This window comes from Bombina bombina, chromosome 4, assembly GCF_027579735.1.
Source record: "Bombina bombina isolate aBomBom1 chromosome 4, aBomBom1.pri, whole genome shotgun sequence".
Lineage (NCBI taxonomy): Eukaryota > Metazoa > Chordata > Amphibia > Anura > Bombinatoridae > Bombina > Bombina bombina.
This window is the reverse complement of record NC_069502.1, coordinates 838046605-838067209: the sequence shown is the minus strand read 5'-3', so window position 1 is coordinate 838067209 and position 20605 is coordinate 838046605. Positions and strand designations below refer to the sequence as shown.

The window sequence follows — 20605 nt, the reverse complement described above, 5'->3', positions numbered from 1 at the left end:
TCAGGAACCAGGAAGGATGTCAGGCAGCCAGGTAATACACAGGAACTCTCACAAACAGGTCTGAGACAACGCGAAGGCAAAGCATACTGAACAGAGGCCCTTTAAATAATAAGTGATAACATCACAATTCTGAGACTGCATACTGTCTCACATGGATGATGCACACCAGTCTGGCCATAAAAGGAAGTGTAGGAAATGAGCAGCATCCCCCACAATGCACCATAGTCAGGAAGAGAGGTGAGTAAAATGGCTGCCAGCAGCACATGGCAAACAGCAGGGAAAAAACCCTGACAGTACCCTCCCCTCAACGACCCCTCCCCGGCGGTATGACAAAAGGCTTATTGGGGAAACGGGCATGGAAGGCACGGAGGACGGGAGCATGAAAATCAGAGGAGGGAACCCAAGAACACTCCTCCGGACTGTAGCCCCTCCAGTGAAACAAATACTGTACACGGCCCCTGGACATACGAGAGTCAATAATGCTGCTGACCTCATACTCCTCATGGTTGTCAACAAAGATAGGACGGGGACGAGTCAACACAGTGGTAATCCGATTACAAACCAATGGTTTCAAGAGGGAGACATGAAAAACTTTGGAGATGTGCATAGCAGGAGGAAGGTCAAGAGCGTAGGCCACAGGATTAACCCGTCTGAGTATTCGAAAAGGACCAACATAACGGGGAGACAATTTATTGGAAGGCCCACAAAGGTTCAAGTTGTGGGAGAACAGCCAAACTCTCTCACCAACCTGGTAGGAAGGTGCGGGCAGACGCCTACGATCAGCCTGGAACTTTTGGCGCTGCATAGAGCGATGAAGGCAATCCTGAATATGCACCCACATGGAACGGAGTTGCCGGAGATGCTCCTCCAAAGCCGGAATACCCTGAGACATGAATGAATCGGGCAACAAGGATGGTTGAAACCCATAATTCGCCATGAACGGGGATAACTTGGAGCAAGCATTAATAGCACTATTACGAGCAAACTCTGCCCAAGGTAACAGTTCAGACCAATTATTGTGGTGATCTGAGACATAGCAACGGAGGAACTGTTCCAGAGTTTGATTAGACCGTTCCGCAGCCCCATTGGATTGGGGGTGATATGCCGAGGAGAAGGAAAGCTGGATCCCCATTTGAGCACAAAAGGAACGCCAAAATCTGGAGACAAACTGGCTACCCCGGTCCAACACTATCTCCTTGGGTAACCCATGTAAACGGAAGACCTCCCGGGCAAAAATTGAAGCAAGCTCCTGAGCGGTAGGCAGCTTCATCAAGCGAATACAATGTGACATTTTAGAAAAATGGTCAACCACCATAAGGATAACAGTATTGCCATTGGAAACAGTGAGCTTGACAATGAAGTCCATGGAAAGATGTGTCCCAGGACGCTCACCATTAGCAATAGGTTGAAAAAGACCCACAGGAAGACGTCGAGGAGTCTTATTCTGTGCACAAACTGAGCAGGAGGCAACATACGCAGCAATATCAGAACGAAGACCTGGCCACCAGAATTGTCGAGTGACAGACCAAATCATTTGTTTCTTGCCTGGGTGACCTGCGGCTTTAGGATAGTGGTAAGTGTGCAAAAGTTTAGTTTGAAGATTCTCAGGAACAAAACACTTACCACTAGGTTTCTCAGGAGGTGCATTGGTTTGTGCAGCCAGGATCTCCTCCCCAAGGGAGAAGTCAAATTAGTACGTATGGTAGCCAAAATATAGTCAGGAGGTATAACTGGAGTAGGTACAGACTCCTCCTTGGACAGAGGTGAAAATTGTTGAGAGAAGGCATCAGCCCTAACATTCTTACTACCAGGCAGGTAGGAGACCACATAATTAAACCGAGACAAAAATAGCGCCCATCTGGCATGTCGGGGCGACAAACGTTTTGCTTCAGATAGATAAGTTAAATTCTTGTGGTCAGTAAGAATGAGCACTGGCACGCTAGTACCCTCGAGAAGATGCCTCCATTCCTTGAGTGCCAAAATTATGGCCAGTAATTCCCTGTCGCCAATTTCATAATTGCACTCCGCTGGAGACAATTTCTTAGAGAAGAAACCACACGGATGCAAGGAACCATCAGGTGTAGGACGTTGAGACAAGAGGGCACCTACTCCAGTCTCAGACGCAGCGGCAGCAAAGGCAGTCTCTTTACGGGTCATGTCTGTGATAGGTTTGACCAAGGAAGAAAAGTTTTTAATAAACTTTCTATAGTAATTGGCGAACCCCAAAAAACATTGAATAGACCGAAGACCAACTGGGCAAGGCCACTGCAGATAACTTGTCAGGATCCATGGAGAACCCTGCAACAGAGATAACATAACATAACCTAGGAAGGTTACTTGAGTCTGATGGAACTCACATTTCTCGAGTTTACAAAACAGGTCGTTCTCACGTAGTCTCTGAAGAACCTGTGTAACATCAGAACGATGAGCCTCAAGTGTGGGTGAGTGTATGAGGATGTCGTCTAAGAACACCACAACACACTGTTGCAACATATCTCGTAGGACATCATTAATAAATTCCTGAAAAACAGCAGGAGCATTACATAGGCCAAAGGGCATTACAAGATACTCATAATGCCCGCTCCTGGTGTTAAATGCTGTTTTCCATTAGTGACCCTCCTTAATCCTAACGAGATTGTACGCTCCTCCCAAATCAAGTTTAGTAAAGACCATAGCTCCCTTGAGGCGGTCAAAGAGTTCCGTAATGAGCGGAATAGGGTAAGCATTCTTAATGGTAAGACGATTAAGACCCCTATAATCGATACATGGTCTTAACTCGCCACCCTTTTTCTTCACAAAGAAGAAGCCAGCCCCTGCAGGAGAGCAGGACTTGTGGATGATTCCCTGCGACAGAGCATCGGCAACATACTCCTCCATAGCACAATTCTCTGCAACAGACAGAGGGTACACCCGGCCCTGAGGAGGAATGGCTCCGGGTTGCAGGTCTATGGCACAATCGTAAGACCGGTGAGGAGGCAACGTACCGGCACGCACCTTGTCAAACACGTCTAGGAATTCTCAGTACTCCTCTGGCAATTGAGATACCGAAGAAGTGCACAAGACTTTAACTGGTTTCCGAAGACAAGTGGAAATACATTGCAGGGACCACGACAAAATTTCGGACCTGCGCCAGTCGAGACTGGGATTGTGCTTTTGGAGCCAGGGATAACCCAGAACAACCGGAAAATGTGGAGAGTTTATCACCTGCAACTGGAGGGTTTCAAAATGGAGAGCCCCAACAGCCATGGACAACGGAGCAGTTTTGTGAGTAACGAGTGCGGGCTGAAGGGGCCTGCCATCAATGACCTCAATAGCAAGCGGAACGGACCGAGGCAAAAGAGGAATGGAGTGCTTTGATACAAAAGCACTGTCAATGAAATAGCCCGCAGCACCGGAGTCAACAAGAGCCTGAGTGACTATGGAGGAGTCCACCCAGGAAAGGACAACCGTGACAAAAGGTTTCTCCTTAAGCGGTTCCGGGGACGAGGATAAACCACCCAAGGTCTGCCCCGACAGGACCTTAGGTGTGAGTGTTTCCCGGCCGTGTAGGACAAGACTTCAAAAGGTGGCCCTGTAACCCACAATAGAGGCAGAGCCCCTCCCTCCTCCTAAAGGCCCTCTCTGCCGCGGAGAGACGCATGAATCCCAACTGCATTGGCTCAGCAGTACCTGGTGACTCGGGACCAGGAGGCATGGGAGGAGAGGGAGGCATGGGTGGGAATGAACACGTAGGAGACAACGGAACAGGAGGCTTCTGCAAGCGCTCCTTGAAAGAGGGCCTCTCTCTGAGTCTGATGTCAATTAGGATCAAAAAAGACACCAATGCCTCGAGATCCTCTGGTAAATCTCTGGCAGCAACTTCGTCTTTAGAGAGCCCATGAAAGAAGGCGGCAACAAGGGCTTCATTGTTCCAACCTACCTCTGCGGCAAGCGTACGGAACTCAATAGCATACTGAGCAACAGATATTGTACCTTGCTGAATGGACATGAGTCTTTTAGCAGCAGAGGAGCAGCAAGCCGGAACATCAAATACCCTTCAAAAGGAGGCCACAAATTCAGGGTAATTTGAAATCACAGGTTTATTAGTCTCCCACAAGGGATTAGCCCAGGCAAGCGCTGTGTCAGAGAGTAACGAGATGAGAAATCCCACCTTAGCTCTGTCAGAGGGAAACATCTGAGGTAACATCTCAAAGTAAATGCCCACCTGGTTCAAAAACCCTATGCACTGAATAGGATTGCCTCCATATCGCTGAGGTATAGGTGCAGAACCGGACATGCTCCTGGTAGGCATAGGTGCAGCAGCGGAAACAGGAGCAGCCATAACTTGCGGGACACTTTGATCCAAATGTGCAGTGCGAGTCAGCAGGGTTTGCAGGGTTAGTGCAAATTAATCCAAGCGGTGATCCTGTTCATCCATCCTGGAAATGATGGCAGGTAAAGGTGGATTATAAGCACCATCAGGATTCATGGCCTTTGCGTAATGTCAGGGTGCCAGGAATCAGACTGAGACGAGAAGTGCAAAAATAAACACACCTTTATTAATAGCAAAAAATAATAAAAAGTCCATAAGTCAAATAAGCCAGGAATCAAAACCAGAGCTGGTAGTCAGATGAGCCGAGTCAGGAGCCAAAGCGAATAGTCAGACGAGCCGGAATCAGGAACAAGGAAAACAGCAGAGTCAGGAACAAGCCAGGGATCAGGAACCAGGAGGAACGTCAGGCAGCCAGGTAATACACAGGAGCTCTCACAAACAGGTCTGAGACAATGCAAAGGCAAAGCATACTGAACAGAGGCCCTTTAAATAATAAGTGATAACATCACAATTCTGAGGCTGCATCCTGTCTCACATGGATGATGCACACCAGTCTGGCCATAAAATGAAGTGTAGGAAATGAGCAGCATCCCCCACAATGCACCATAGTCAGGAAGAGAGGTGAGTAAAATGGCTGCCAGCAGCACATGGAAAACAACAGGGAAAAAACCCTGACAGTATTATAGAAGGTTTACAATGCCCCTTTAACTCACAATATACAGACAGGTCATACAGATAAGCAGATCATATAGTGCTGTGGGGTTTATTTTATGCCCCTACAAAGTGCTATTGATGTATCTGCAGCTGATGAAATGACAACAGTAATGATTATACTCTGGCAGATATAAATGACAGCAGCTGTATTGGGCTTGGGTGTTATGTGATCAGGATAACTAAACACTAGGCAGTGAGTATCAGGCTATATTGTACTGTGACACTCAGTGTGTGATTGAGGTGACACCCTGACTGGTGATATAATGTACAGCACTTACAGATAATAAGCTATAAAAGCCAGGGAATACCTCATAAACAGAAGCCACGTCACACACGTGCACTTACCTTCACTATCACACACATGCACTTACCTTCATTGTCACACATTTCCTGCATTGGAGCTTCCAGCTGACACGTTACACTCAGATCTTCTGTTTTAACATCTACGTCAGTATTAATGTCACCTGTAAGAACATTTATTGCAAATAATATTTCATTTCACCCCAAAAGCTAATCTACTAATGTTTAACAAAGTAATGGGTACTTAATTGTCATACACTTAAACGGACAGTCTACATGAAAATTGTTATTGTTTAAATAGATAGACAATGCCGTTATTACCCAAAACCAACACGGTTATATTAATATACTTTTTACCTCTGATCACCTTGTATCTAAGCCTATGTAGATGGCCCCCTTATCTCAATTTATTTCACAATCTTGCATTTCAGCCAATTAGTGTTGTTCCTGCATAATTATTATCATTCTACACAGGAGTGAGCACTCTATATGACACACACGAACTAGCACTGCATGGCTGTAAAAAGCTAATAAAAGGAACAGAGATAAGAGGGGATTGGAAACAGATAAACTGAGTTTATAAAGTATATTAATATAACAATGTTATCCATGTGACACACATGAACTAGCACTGTATTGCTGTAAAAGCACCAAGATAAGAGGTGGCCAGAAGGGGCTTAAAAACAGGTAAACTGAGGTTATAAAGTATATTAATATAACGATGTTGGTTATGCAAAGCTGGGGAATGGGTAGTAAAGGCGTTATCTATCTTTTTTGAAAAACATAAAAAATTAGATTGTCCCTTTAATATTTGGGGCATATTGAGATTGATCAATAACATCAAAAATGTAATTTTATTAGATTTGTAAATTCCAATGTTACGTTAAATATTTCAAATATACTGCAAATGTGAAGGTATGAGTATGAGGCATATAAACCCAAAACATATTTCAGACCTTAAAGGGACAGTCAACCCAAAAAAACTTATTTAGATTAGCTAATTAACGATTTTTACAGCCAACTGTAGCCCAATTTTCATCTAAATAAACTTTGCCAGTAAATACACTTACTAGTTCTCATCTGGCCGTTTTGAAATGGCCGCCTGACCCCTCCTTCTCTGACGTCTCCCAAAGCTTCCACTACAGGATCCTGTAGATCCTGCGCGTTCCTATATCTCCCGCATGCTCAATGTGCCGTTTTCGTCAAGAGGATAAAGATGTATTTGTGACCTGCAGTCAAGCACTGCATATTGCACAGATGCTTTCTAGGCAAACTCAGAGATTCCCACCTGCTGTTAAAAACTTAAGTTCTTGCTTTGCTTTTCACAAGTGTAGAGCTTTGTGCTTTCTCACAGCCCCCCCCGATCTCTGCCTCCCACCTGTGTGCGCTGTACCCTTCCTAAGTGGCATTGATTGAAGCAAATTGCTGTAGCTGGTATCAGCTCTCACAGCACTACTGTGATTAAAAGTAGCGCCTGTGATTTCCCGGCTGATTGCATCGATCAGATAGAGGGGGAAAGGCTGTGTGAGCCACCGTCACCAAAAACTAAAGTGTCAGTCCATAGCGCTGAATATATAAAAGAGATGATAATTAATGAGGCTGCTTTATTCCAATCTAATACAGCTAAATAAAGATCAAGCGGGCATTTGAAGTAAGGGAACAGCGCATTGACAGGTTACTGTCACAATCTGCAAGCTAGGAAATGTCATTTATTCAGCGCTACGGACTTACACTTTACTTTTTGGTAACAAAGGAAAACATTTTCTAATTGTGAAGCTTATACCATAGATCACTCACCTGCACAGACATCTGATGGCTGAATATTCTGTACAAGGTCCCCATGTGATCCTGTGTCTAGATTTTCATTACTGTGACCTGTTAGTTATAATAAAGAATAAAATAAGTTGTTTGGTTAAATGGATTTAAGTGCAGTTATCTCACACAATCTGATTATACAGTAATATTACACAATTATTTGAAAACATTTCTAGTAGCTTCTGCCATAGATCTGTTACCTGCAGAGATGTCTGATGGGGTCTCCACTGGCTGAATATTCTGTACAAGGTCTCTATGTGATCCAGTGTCTAAATTTTCATCTCTGTGACCTGTTAGTTCTAATAAAGAATAAAATCAGTTTATTTTGTTAAATGGATATGAAACAATTTTTTACTGCATCTAAAAATATATACAGGTATATATATATATATATATATATATATATATATATATATATATATATATAATTAAGAACAAAAACAAAGCATCTGTTACTTTTTACGTTTAAAATATTTACATATATAAATGAATATATAATTCCTTTAACATTAATCCTGCTTTACCCTTTAATTTTGTTTTTATTATTTTTGTTGGGTATAAAACTAGTTTATAATCAGACAGCTCATATCACACATGACAGATTGTAGATTTACACTCTTTCAGTTACTTCTGTAGTGTTTGTGCATTTCCTGAGTGAGATATTTATTACTACACAGCGTTACCTGAGCTCTTGTTTCCTGGGATCTCCATAGTCCTTAGTGCTTGGTGAGTCTCCATCATGACGTCCTTGTAAAGCTCCTTGTGTCCCTCTATATACTCCCACTCCTCCATAGAGAAATACACAGCAACATCATCACACTTTATAGGCACCTGAAACACACACAACTCATTCAGTGCTGACACAGGGACTGGTTCTGTCACACACTTTTACTGACAGAGCCAGAATAATGTTACTGAGAACATGCAGAGACACAGACAGAAGGCAGGAAATACACACAGGGTCAGATGGGTCAGTAAAGTGAGTCACTGTGTATAAGTCACATTCCCCAGCAGTACTCACCTCTCCGCTCAGCCATTGAATGCTGCTGTGGGAGGGCCTCTTCTTCACAATGGTGTATTCCTATAATATGTATGAGAAAGATCATCAGACTCCATTTGCCTGGACTAACAAGTTCTTGTTTACTTCTCTTGATCATCACAAAACATAAATAAATAAATAAATTATAGTGGATAATTTTGTGGGACCTCTATGGATAAATGCTGCTACAGACTGAGGACATGAGCTCAGGAATATAGACATTACTGGAACATTTGAGAGGGTGTGATGGGGGAGGGGTGAGTTGAGCCCTTGATTGACAGGAGGTTCCTTCGGTGCTGGGGTCCCTTGGGTATTAAGGCTTTTTTATAGTTGGGGGCCTTTAGGTTCTGGAGGGAGTTTTAGCAATAGAGGTCATGTAGTAGGGCTTTGTATGCTTGGGATTTTTCTTTATGGTGGGAGGGGTCTTGGGTGTTAGGATTAGTATTTTTTTGCAGCAGCAGATGTGCAGGGGGTCCTGGGTACTGGGGGAGGATTTGTGTTGGAGGGTTGTGCAGGTGAGTAAGCTTAAAGGGGCAGTCTACTTGATTTTTAAAAAATATTTAAAAAGATGGATAACACCTTTACTACCCATTCCCCAGATGTGCGTAACCAATAATCTTATACAGGTATACTTCACTTTACAGCACTTCACTTTACAGCACTTCGCTAATACAGTGTTTTGTGGAGCTGAGGTTCAACCTCCAAGGATTTTGAAACAGTGCTGTAATCTTCGTTAGATTGCAAGAAAAGTGACTGGCACCATTTTGTTATGCGCAGTTCATTCTGTTTACAGCATCACAGTGCAATCTGTGTCTCAGTGTTATAGTCTGCCAAATTTTACTACAGTAATTGTCATTATTTTACAGGTACAGTATTTATTGAATACTGTGCTAGTGTTAAACTAAAAATAGCACTATATTGCCTAATATATATTAGTCCTAACAGGTTTTCAAGTTTTTAAACACACTGGCAAGTGAAAATAAAGCTAAAACTGCCTTGTTTCACTTTAAGATTGTTTTCACTTTACAGCAGGGCTCCGGTCCCTAACCCGCTGTATGAGCGGGGTATACCTGTATTTATATATTTTATAACCACTAAACCTCTAAATATCTGCCTGTTCTAAGCCCCTGCAGGTCGCCTCTTATCTCAGTGCTTTTTTTTTATTTATTAATAATTTTTATTGAGGTTAAGAATAAAACAGTACAGTACAGTACAGTACAGCAAAAAAAACCAACCAATTACATAGTCCCTCGCCCTGTAAGGACAATCGATAACAACATACAGTACTGTTCATAGACTAAGGAAACCATAATACTACCAACCTCAGAGTTTCAGGTAAACATATAGGGCCACTTTTAAGCCCTAGTGACTATAGTTGTCCGTTTATATGTAGGATTATCAAATATGTATCATATAGGGACACACTTAAGCCCTTGCAGCTACATTTGCATAAATAAACATATGTATAGTCATTAACAACAAGGGAGGTGGTGATAACAAGCTGAGGAAGCATAGTAATATATAAATATAAGAGGTATTAATGGAGTGAGAATATGTCTCGGCAAGTGAATTAAGACATCCGAACTAGTCGTTGTGATATTATAAATCTCTTACCCCGTGGATTTAATATGGATTCTTGCTTCCTATAGGTGAAACATATAAATCAAGAGTTAACGGAAAAGTTTGGTTGGAATCTGTGTTCCTTTGTTTATTTAATAAACACAATATTTAGGGGGGGCGGAGCTAAATGTAAAAGTATTAATTATGTAGTGTTTTATAGTATGCCTTGAACCATAGCAATGTCATTATATAACTTGAGTGAGTAGTTGTTAGTTCATATGGAAACTGATTAGCACTGAGCTCACAGGAGTCACACCCGGACCTTAAAGAACAGCGTATTCGCTGTTTGCACACCAGGAAATATACACATGGCACACTTATAATGGTATTTGCAAGGGCAATGTACAAAAACCTAGCCTAATCCTGACACTATACTTAGTAATTATTAACTTTAAGAACAGGACCAAGATTTTAGTAGTGGTAAGCCCCCTAAAGTATAATAGTGAGTCATCCTTTGTTACCAGACCCTACATAACTGAATAGCTTAAATGATATTCACTCATATGCAAATGTAATAATGGAGTATCAGCAAGTATGGCGAAAGCCAACCCAATCTAACCTTTTATGTATATATATATATACTAGTTTGTGTTTCTAAGGGTAGAATAGAATAATAGTAATAGAGTTTTTTAGGTATGCAGTTTATCATCTGAAAAGGATACCGTCCCGGCCGCAGACAGCACCCCACCTCACTACATCTATATACCAAATTGTGTAAAAGTAAGAACTGTAATACAGATCAATTGGTCGGAGACATAGTGGGTATGTCAATATAGTGTACTATGAGGGCCAACCAATTATATAAGCAATTACCTATATCTGTTAAGAACTAGCTTACATAGGTTATATCCCTGTAGGGCCGCATATATTGAATTGAGATTAACTAAAAATAGGGAAATTTAAGAGGAAGCCTTTTAGGGTGAGGTTATGAAAATTTAAACTGAGCAATATGCAGCTAAAACACCTTACAGTATCTTTTCATAGGGCCTCTGAATAACATAGGTTAATTTACAGGACCACCTGCCCCTGGATGAGTTCTGATGTTAAACCATTGAAATCCTATGACCCATGTGTAGGCTCCTTTATTAAGTAAACATCTCAGACAAACTTTCTTTCTCTGTCAATATGGTGGCATGAACTATGGGTAGTGAAGTAACCAGGGTGGACACTGGTGGCATAAGCAGGGCTAATACTGTAATAGATCTAAAACACAGGAGCCTATGATAGTGAGGTATAATTGAAAGATTAAGATGAACAGGAGAGGTTCTAACTAGAATCAGATCTAAATCTCAAATATTTACAAACCTCTAACAAATTAATCTGCGTAAACAGGGAGTATATATGAGAACATTATCCTATGGCATCAACCGTAATGCACAATAACCATAAAAGAACAAAAGTTTAAATTGAGAAAAGTCACTGCAAATATGTACGACCACATTATCCACAATGAGCCATATGAAAAGCCAGAGGTTAATCTTCAACCAATTCCCAACCTGTAAAGATCAAACTTAGTAAGCTGCTTTAGTCCTGCAAAATCCAGAGGCCTGAATTTCCAATCATGGGGTCTAGACTCTCTCCCCTCCATGTCGCTCGGATCAGTCTCACTGATGCGACACCCTCCTGGGGTGGAACAGATCTGAAAGAGTAAGTGATCGCGGTCACTATAAAGATTCGAGAGTATCTGCAGGTCATCTGACTCAGGGTTATCCAGAACAGGATTCTTAAGGGCCAAAGTCACGCAGATCTGTTGCGCCCAAACAGCATCGTAACTGCCATATGGGTCTGAAGATCGTGTTGGGGCAAGAAGAGACTTAGCTGTGTGGAAAATATGTATCTGCAAGGTAGGTGTGTAGTCTCCTGTCACACTCACCGCAATTGTCTCTTGCTCCGCTTCAGGAGTATTGTCAAGTTCCGGTTGTGCCTCAATGTTCCATTCTCCATCAGTAGAGGAACAGTCTGTTTCCATGCTTCCTCGGTCCGTTTTGGGCAGATGTTGAGGGGAGTTGTGACTTGTTATTAAGAGACTAAGCTCCTTCTCAATGCCTTGTAGTACTGCATCCACTTTGTTATAGAGAGCCTCCATACCAGCCGGCTATGCTGTGCCACCCGGGTAAAAAGATGTCCGCTCTCCACTTCTCTCAGTGATTCGGTCCAGCAAGCTGAATAAATGTCTCCCCTTGTTTAAGAAGATTTCTCAAACCCAAGTAGTACAGGAGTGTAGACTCGCAGTATACATGCTCTCTAGGTCCTTTCTTTTGCCTGAATATGCAGTTTTATGCCGTAGTGGCCACGGAGCTCTTTCACTGTACGTCTGCTCTAGTCCGTGGCTAGCTCCGCCCCCCCCTTATCTCAGTGCTTTTTATTAGTTTAATAAATTAACCAAATAGCAGGATGAGCAAGAGATTAATGTGGCATAGAAATCACTCAGTGTGGTAAATAGTGAGTATTAATTCAATGGAAAACAACCAATGCAGAAAGCAAGTAAAAAAGTTCCAGATTAGATCGGAAACTGCTCTTTCATGTAGATACTGATGCTGTTGCCATCGAATGTCCACGATGGCAATGGGGAAAACAAATCCCTTGTGCAATTAAAGAAAACAGTACTTGCCAAACAATATCTGTAATTATAAGCCGGCTCAGTGCACTCACCGATCTGTCCTCTCGAAGTCCAGGCTCCGTTACAGATGCTGTCACTCGACCGCCCCGCACCTCAGCTGCTGTTTATCAATCCTTGGTTCTCCAGTCGTCCCTGTGAAGACCAGGCTTCGTCACAGTGGGTCCCGGTGAAGAGACGCTGCACCGATGTGCAGCCGCTAGCTTCTGTAGAGCCGTCAAAACCGGAAGTGACCACAATACTCTGTGAACCAATGGGGGAGCTGGAAACAGGAGGTGCGTCCGTGGGCCTGTGCGTCTGAGCCAATGCTGATCTCCAGATATCGATACTATGAATCCTCTCACCAAACAGCCGACTCCACGGCTTGCCACTTAGGAAGTGTTGCTGCTCTTTAGGGCATAGAAATCCAACCAGAAAGAAAGAGCAATGAGCAGCAACGATGAAGTAAGATAAAACGTAGCTTTTATTAATACATAGGCTTTAAAAGTTCATGGAGGTGCAAAGATACAAGTGAAATATGACAGTATACGCGTTTCGGCGTTGTGCCGTAAGTAGTGATTACGGCACAACGCCGAAACGCGTATACTGTCATATTTCACTTGTATCTTTGCACCTCCATGAACTTTTAAAGCCTATGTATTAATAAAAGCTACGTTTTATCTTACTTCATCGTTGCTGCTCATTGCTCTTTCTTTCTGGTTGGCTTTTTATTAGTTTTACACAGCAAAAAACTGCAAGTCTATGTGTGCCATATGGATAATATTGTGCTCACTACTGTGGAGTAATGCAGGAACCAGCACTAGTTGGCGAAAATGCAAGTTTGTAAAAAGCACTGAGATAAGGGGCAGTTTGCCGAGGCTTAGATACAGGTAATCATAAAGCAAAAAGTATATTAGTATAACAGTGATGGTTATCCAAAACTAGTTATTGGGTAATAAAGAAATTAACTATCTTTTGAAACAATAACAACTTTAACCCTTTCATGACCTGCTTAAAAAGTCTACATCGGAACAGTGTTCCGATGTAGACAAATTGAAATCACGCGATCGTGCAAAAGATCGCGAGATTTCAATTATGGGATCGGGTCTGGGGTTCGTCCCTAAGACACTAGGAACGCCCTCCAGACCGCGATCAAATCCTGCAAGCCTAGTAGGCTTCAGGACAGCCGTTTGCGATGATGTTGTATTCCGTCATAACTGCTTTAAATCTCAGTGCCGTTGTGGCGGAATACAACGGCATTAAATCGTTAAAAGGGACACTCAAGTCAAAATAAACCTTTAAGATTAACATAGAGCATGCAGTTTTAAGACACTTTCCAATTTACTTCCATTATCAATTTTTACACAATATTTTTTATATACACTCTTTCTGGGGAACAAGATCCTACTGAATATGTGCACAAGCTCACAGGGTAAACATATACTAGTCTGTGATTGGCTGATGTCTGTCACATGATACAGGGGGCCGGCAAAATGGGAGAAAAAAGAAATTTGTCAGGAAAAAAACTGTTTATTTGAAATAAAGAGTAGGTGTTAATGCTTTGTCTTTTTATTATGCACTTGTTAATTATGCAATTCTACTGCATTGAGTGGTCCTTTAAGTTAGTGATAGTGAGATGGTCTGGTTAGGGTTTGTCAGATGGTCTGGGTGAGCTAAAGCTAGGGTATGTGAGATGGACTGGGTGAGCTGAAGTTAGGGTTTGTCAGATGGTCTGGGTGAGCTGAAGCTAGGGTTAGTGAGATGGACTGGGTGAGCTGAAATTAGGGTTAGTGAGATAATCTGGTTGAGCTGAAGTTAGGGTTTGTGAGATGGTCTGGTTGAGCTGAAGTTAGGGTTTGTCAGATGGTCTGGGTGAGCTGAAGCTAGGGTTAGTGAGGCGGACTGGGTGAGCTGAAGTTAGGGTTAGTGAGATGGACTGGGTGAGCGGAAGTTAAGGTTAGTGAGATGGTCTGGGTGAGCTGAAGTTAGGATTAGTGAGATGGTCTGGGTGAGCTTAAGTTAGGGTTAGTGAGATGGTCTGGGTGAGCTGAAGTTAGGATTAGTGAGATGGTCTGGGTGAGCTGAAGTTAGGGTTAGTGAAATGGTCGGGTGAGCTGAAGTTAGGGTTAGTGAGATGGTCTGAGTGTGATATAGTTAGGGTTAGTGAGATGGTCTGGGTGAGATGAAGTTAGGATTAGTGAGATGGTCTGGGTAAGATGGTCTGGGTGAGGTGAAGGTAGGGTTAGTGAGATGGTCTGGGTGAGCTGAAGTTGGAGTTAGTGAAATGGTCTCAGTGGGGTGAAGTTAGGGTTAGTGAGACGGCATGGGAGAGATGAAGTTAGGGTTAGTGAGATAGTCTGGGAGAGATGAAGTTAGGGTTAGTGAGATGGTCTGGGAGAGATGAAGTTAGGGTTAGTGAGATGGTCTGGGTGAGATGAAGTTAGGGCTAGTGAGACGGTCTGGTAGAGATGAATTTAGGGTTAGTGAGATGGTCTGGGAGAAATGAAGTTAGGGTTAGTGAGATTATCTGGGTGAGATGAAGTTAGGGCTAGTGAGATGGTCTGGTAAAGATTAATTTAGGGTTAGTGAGATGGTCTGGGAAAGATGAAGTTAGGGTTAGTGAGATGGTCTGGGTGAGATGAAGTTAAGGCTAGTGATATGGTCTGGTAGAGATGAATTTAGGGTTAGTGAGATGGTCTGGGAGGGATGAAGTTAGGGTTAGTGAGATTGTCTGGGTGAGATGAAGTTAGGGCTAGTGAGATGGTCTGGTAGAGATTAATTTAGGGTTAGTGAGATGGTCTGGGTGAGCTGAAGTTAGGGTTAGTGAGATGGTCTAGTTGAGTGAGATGATCTGGGTGAGATGAAGTTGAGTGTTAGTCTGGGTGAGATGAAGTTAGGGTTAGTGAGATGGTCTGGGTGAGATGAAGTTAGGGTTAGTGAGATGCTCTGGGTGAGATGAAGTTAGGGTTAGTGAGATGGTTTGGGTGAGATGAAGTTATGGTTAGTGAGATGCTCTGGGTAAACTAAAGTTATGGTTAGTAAGATAGGTCTGGTGTATCAGAAGCAGCACAGTAAATAGGACCAGTGTCACATGACATTACCCAGCAGCTCGCACCTCTCCGGTCAGCAGGCAGATGATGCCCAGGGCCTGACTCAGGAACTGCTCTGCCATCTGATTCCTGTATTTGTTCATCTTGTTTTTTTTCTCAGTGACTGAGTCAGATGCTATAAATATGACAACTGCAAGAAGAAAGAAAGATGGCAGCATGAGAGATCAGAAATAATCAGAGCTCTTCCTGTATTTTTATAATGGTAAAGAGATGATTATGTGATATTTATTTCACTTATACACAATCTAATACTATATATGTGACCAGCTGCATATAGAGAAGATAACATATAAAGTTATAAAATGTGACAATCTCTATATAGCAGGTTTGTCAAATGTTATGGGGTGACACATTTATTTAATATTAGTATCATGAGAAGCAAGAGAAAATGACTGTATACAGGAATATGCAGAGTTATATAACAAATAAGGAAACAAATGTTAACTACTAAGTATCAAAGCTCCCTGGTTACCAGTCATCCTGTAATTTATGGGATTATCCCAAACTGGTAGCTCTGTCCTAATGACCCTCAGTTCTTCATCTGCTATTTATGCTCAAACCGGAATCTGCCACAAATAATATACCCAACATTTTATCTTGATCATAGGATAAACTTACAAATGATGTGAGGCTGCTAAAGTGAGGACACAACAAATACTGTGCACCAAGTAAGTATTTGCCCTACTACATGTGCTGTAAGCCTGGTCCTTATACCTACTACCCTCTGAACAGCTGTGCTTGTGCTTCATATAATTATATTTATTGCATTACTCTGAGATGTGGTTTCCTCTTCATATTTAATTAAATGGCTTCATGTCGCCCTTTACTATTCACCTCTCGTAATGCCATTAAGATAGTCATAAATGGTCAATTATAGCAACAGTGATAATAATAATATCTCATAGCAATAAGAAACATATTTTTTACAAACTTTTTCCCAGTTATGTCACATCCTGTATGGTGCAACCATGCAGACTGGCTTCCTGTGACCCCATCACATATATAAGTGATAAATATACAATTATTATAAACAGGTCAGACTTGTACCCATCACCCTAACACACAAACTGTGGCGCACTGGGCTGAGTTATAATAAGATCAAATGCAAATATCCAATACACTAAGAAATATACTACAAATTAGAGGTAGTGGTAGTTAAAAAATGTCATAAATATCACTAAAGGTAATGAAAAATTGTTGTAGCGAAATACCATAAAATAACAAGATAAATATATCATATAGAAACGTTTAATAACAGTGCTAAAAAATCATAAATAATAAATAAAGTTCATTAAAGGTATTTATTCAGACACAAAAAGGCAAATGCATTCATTCAAGTATTAAATCAGAAACAAAATATGTATACATTCATTCAAATGGAATAAGATGTGGCCACATCTAATAAAACTAATCAACTAATAATATCACTCGTATGTTGGCTCCTTGAAAAGGTATTAATAAAACCCAATAGTGCAAGTGATAATTTATAAAATTTGAAAAAACTGTAGAAAAGACAGCTGCACGTTTGTGACAGACCAAATGGTGATTTAATATCATCCAGCAAAGTCTGTTTCCTGAAAATAGGTCTGTGAAATAGTCTGTTGGAATCAGTTTAGCAGACAATTGTGGTGAATATAGATAAAAAGTTGTCTGCAGTCCAGGTATATATACGGATAACAAACTGTCACTTAGTAGATGTCCTATGTTTTTCCAATTGTTCCTAAGCCAGTTTAATGAGTCCTAGTTAAGACAGAAAAGTTCCTGAAACATAACAAGTGCTGACCGGTCAGTTAAAACAACGTTCCAATGTTAGATTAGGATAGCTTGAACGTACCTAACAGACTTGATGGCTGTAAGCAGCTCCAGTGCTGTGTGAACGCTTTCACTGAGCAATCAACTACGGGCACTACACGCCGAGTATTGATTCACTCCTAAGCGTGGCTTCAGCGTCTTCACTGTCAGCGTGTACGTGTCTTCGTCACCTGACTGGATTGACCAATCCGGACCCTGGAAAAATGTACCAAATTTGAAAAGTTCACTGGTATTCTCAGATAATCCAATTGAGGGTGATTCATAGGTTGTAAGTCATTCTACGCGTTTCAGCACAACGTGCCTTATCATCTTGTTTTTCCAGGGTCCGGATTTTAACTACCACTACCTCTAATTTGTAGTATATTTCTTAGTGTATTGGATATTTGCATTTGATCTTATTATAACTCAGCCCAGTGCGCCACTCTTATCTTTTCTTGTTTATCCATTAGCTTCTAACTGTGTTTGAGGGATCACAGTTTATACTAGAGTTGGCTTTGAGTTATTGAGGTATCAGTCCAGACCCACCACACACTGTTTTTAACACACAAACTGTACTTTATCAAGTCCTCACTCCCTCAAATACAGCTTGCTCATTGTATCAGCCCCCCTCACACCCCAGTCCCTGTACAGACTCTCAGCCCCTCTGTCTCACACCCCAGTCCCTGTACAGACTCTAAGCCGCCCTCTGTCTCACACATCTGCCCCTGTACAGACTCTCAGCCCCCCTCTGTCTCACACATCTTCCCCTGTACAGACTCTCAGCCCCCCTGTCTCATACGTCTGCCCCTGTACAGACTCTCAGCCCCCTCTGCTTCACACGTCTGCCCCTGTACAGACTCTCAGCCCCTCTCTGTCTTACACCCCAGTCCTTGTACTCAACCCCCTCACACCGCAGCCCCTGTATAGAATATCAGCTCCCTTACACCACAGCCCCTGTACAGACTCTCAGCCCCTCTCTGTCTCACACCCCAGCCCCTGTACTCAACCCCTTCACACCACAGCCCCTGTACAGAATATCATCCCCCTCACACCTCAGTCCCTGTACAGACTCAGACCCCCCTCTCTCTCAAGTCAAGAATACTTTATTAGCATGACATTATTACATGTGTTGCCAAAGTAATATGTTACAATAAAACAGATAAATAACAATCTATAAAGTAAGAGTATAGTGAGTAAATATGATAACATTCCATTTAATCAGATTGGGGGTTCTGGTCATGTGACAGTCTGCTACATATTTTGCTACTATCCTTGTCTGTTATTTCTGTCATTATTTTTGGGAAGTATTTATCCCTTAAGAGTTTGTATCTTGTACAGTGCAAGAGGAAGTGCGCTTCAGTCTCTATGTCCCCGATGTTACACTGTGCACATTGTCTGGCTGCCCTGGGTCTCCATTTTGTCTGATACCTGCCAGTCTCTATTAGTGGTTAGAGATTCTGTATTTAGTGAATATCTGTCTGTGCTTTGGGTTGGTGACACTTGTGAGATACTCAGCTAGTTTGTACTCCTTTGTAGCAACCTGTAACACTCCAGCTTGTTCTGTTGTCCTATCTCTTCCTCCCAGTGCACCTCTCCTTCAGAGCTGTTTGTAAGGTATTTGGTGACACTCTCTCATGGGCTGTGCTTTCACTGATGTGGTTTTGCAGGTCTGATATATATTCTCTAAATGCTTTTGATGCTGGGTCACAGAGTGCTTGGTGGTAAAGTGTACTTGTGTCACTATTTGTGAGGTGACACCAGAATTTGTACCCCCTTTTTTGCATTGGTAGCAGCAATGGGAATCTTCCCAGCTCTGCTCTGCACCCATTGTTAGGGGCACTTCTGTGTACCCGCAGTGCATATTTACAGAATTGGAGATGTGCAATTTCTGTGAGAGTTTTGTCCCATTCTCGGTAGTTCTGAGTCAGTGTTGGGCTCCAGACCTCACAGCCATAAAGCAGGATTGGTACAATGGTGCTTTCAAATTCCTTAAGTAACAGTTCTGTAGGCGGGTTTAAACTGGCTAGCGGCTTCTTGATTGCGTGGAATACTCTAATGGCTTTTTCTTGCAGTGTTTTGATGGCCAGTTTAAAGCTTCCTGATGCACTCAGTGTAAGCCCAAGATAGGTATAATTTAATGTGTGCTCTACCTCTTTAGAGAACAATAGGAATTTGAGTTTTTGCTGGAGATTTTGGGGCTTTTTCTGGAAAATCATGACTAGTTTTTTTCCATAATAACTTTTCCATTCCATTGCCCATGACTTACAGTATGTCTGCTGTGGGGGACAGGATGAGCAGGTCATCTGCATACAAGATACAATGGATTTCCTTCCCATTCAGGGATATACCCGGTGCTGTGCATTTCTCTAGTACTGTGGGCAGATTATTAATGTACAGGTTGAATAATGTGGGGCTAAGGCTGCATCCTTTTCTGACACCTCTCTTTTGTTCAAAGCTCTTTGTTTGTAGTGTGTTTATTTTTACTTTACATTTGAGGGATGAATACATGGTCTTTATTATGTCATATGTCTTCCCACCAATTCCACTTTGCAGCAGTTTCATGTATAGGCCAGGGTGCCAGATCGAGTCAATGTTTTTTTGAATTCCACAAAACATGCAAACATCTTCCCTTTTGGTGAGCTTTTCACATACTTGTTAGTGATAGCTTGTAATGTGAATATGTGGTCTGTGGTTCTTTGTTTAGGGAGGAAACCTATCTGACTCATGTGCAGGGTTCTGCTGTCTATTAGAAATTTTAATATTCTCTGGTTAAGGATTGTGAAGAAGAGCTTGCTCACATTGCTGTTTACACAGACTCCCCTGTAGTTATTTGGGTCAGTTAGATTCCCATGTTTGTGGATTGGGGTAATCAGACCATCTGTCCATGTTTCTGGGAAGTGTCCTGATTGTAAGATGATATTAAACAGTTTTGTGAGAGCCTCTTGGAGCTGTGGGCTGCTGTGAATCAGCATCTTGTTTAGTATTTGGTCAGATCCACAAGCTTTTCTTGGTTTTAATGACCGTATGCCTTCTGGAACTTCCCGTAGTATGAAGGGGAAGTCTAGAGGAGTTTGGTACTTCTTTATTACATTTTCTAATTTTAACAGTTTTTCTTGAGTTTCTTTTTGTGACATACTGAGCTTATTAGGTTCTAGATCTTTGTATAATGTTTGAAAATAATCTGTCCATATGTCACCATCTTGTATTGGAATATGCCCAGTGGCTTTTGAGGTAAATTTTGTCCACAAGCTCCCGAAGGAATTATTATCTATTGATTCTTGAATATGGGAAAGTGTTTAATTTAGGTT

At 42.0% G+C, this 20605-nt stretch overlaps 1 protein-coding gene across 1 annotated transcript in view; it reads right to left on the bottom strand.

Moving 5' to 3' along the window:
- Positions 1-15632, bottom strand: part of LOC128657953 (oocyte zinc finger protein XlCOF7.1-like) — a 100706-nt gene extending 85074 nt beyond the window's left edge. Inside the window, exons 1-6 of the mRNA XM_053712379.1 lie at positions 15512-15632; positions 8163-8222; positions 7831-7972; positions 7342-7440; positions 7124-7201; positions 5398-5490 (exon numbers count right to left, since the gene is read on the bottom strand). Coding sequence (XP_053568354.1) covers positions 5398-5490; positions 7124-7201; positions 7342-7440; positions 7831-7972; positions 8163-8222; positions 15512-15589 — 550 coding nt within the window. The 5' untranslated portion in view covers positions 15590-15632. The remainder of the gene's footprint in view (positions 1-5397; positions 5491-7123; positions 7202-7341; positions 7441-7830; positions 7973-8162; positions 8223-15511) is intronic.
- Between the last annotated feature and the right edge of the window lie 4973 nt (positions 15633-20605).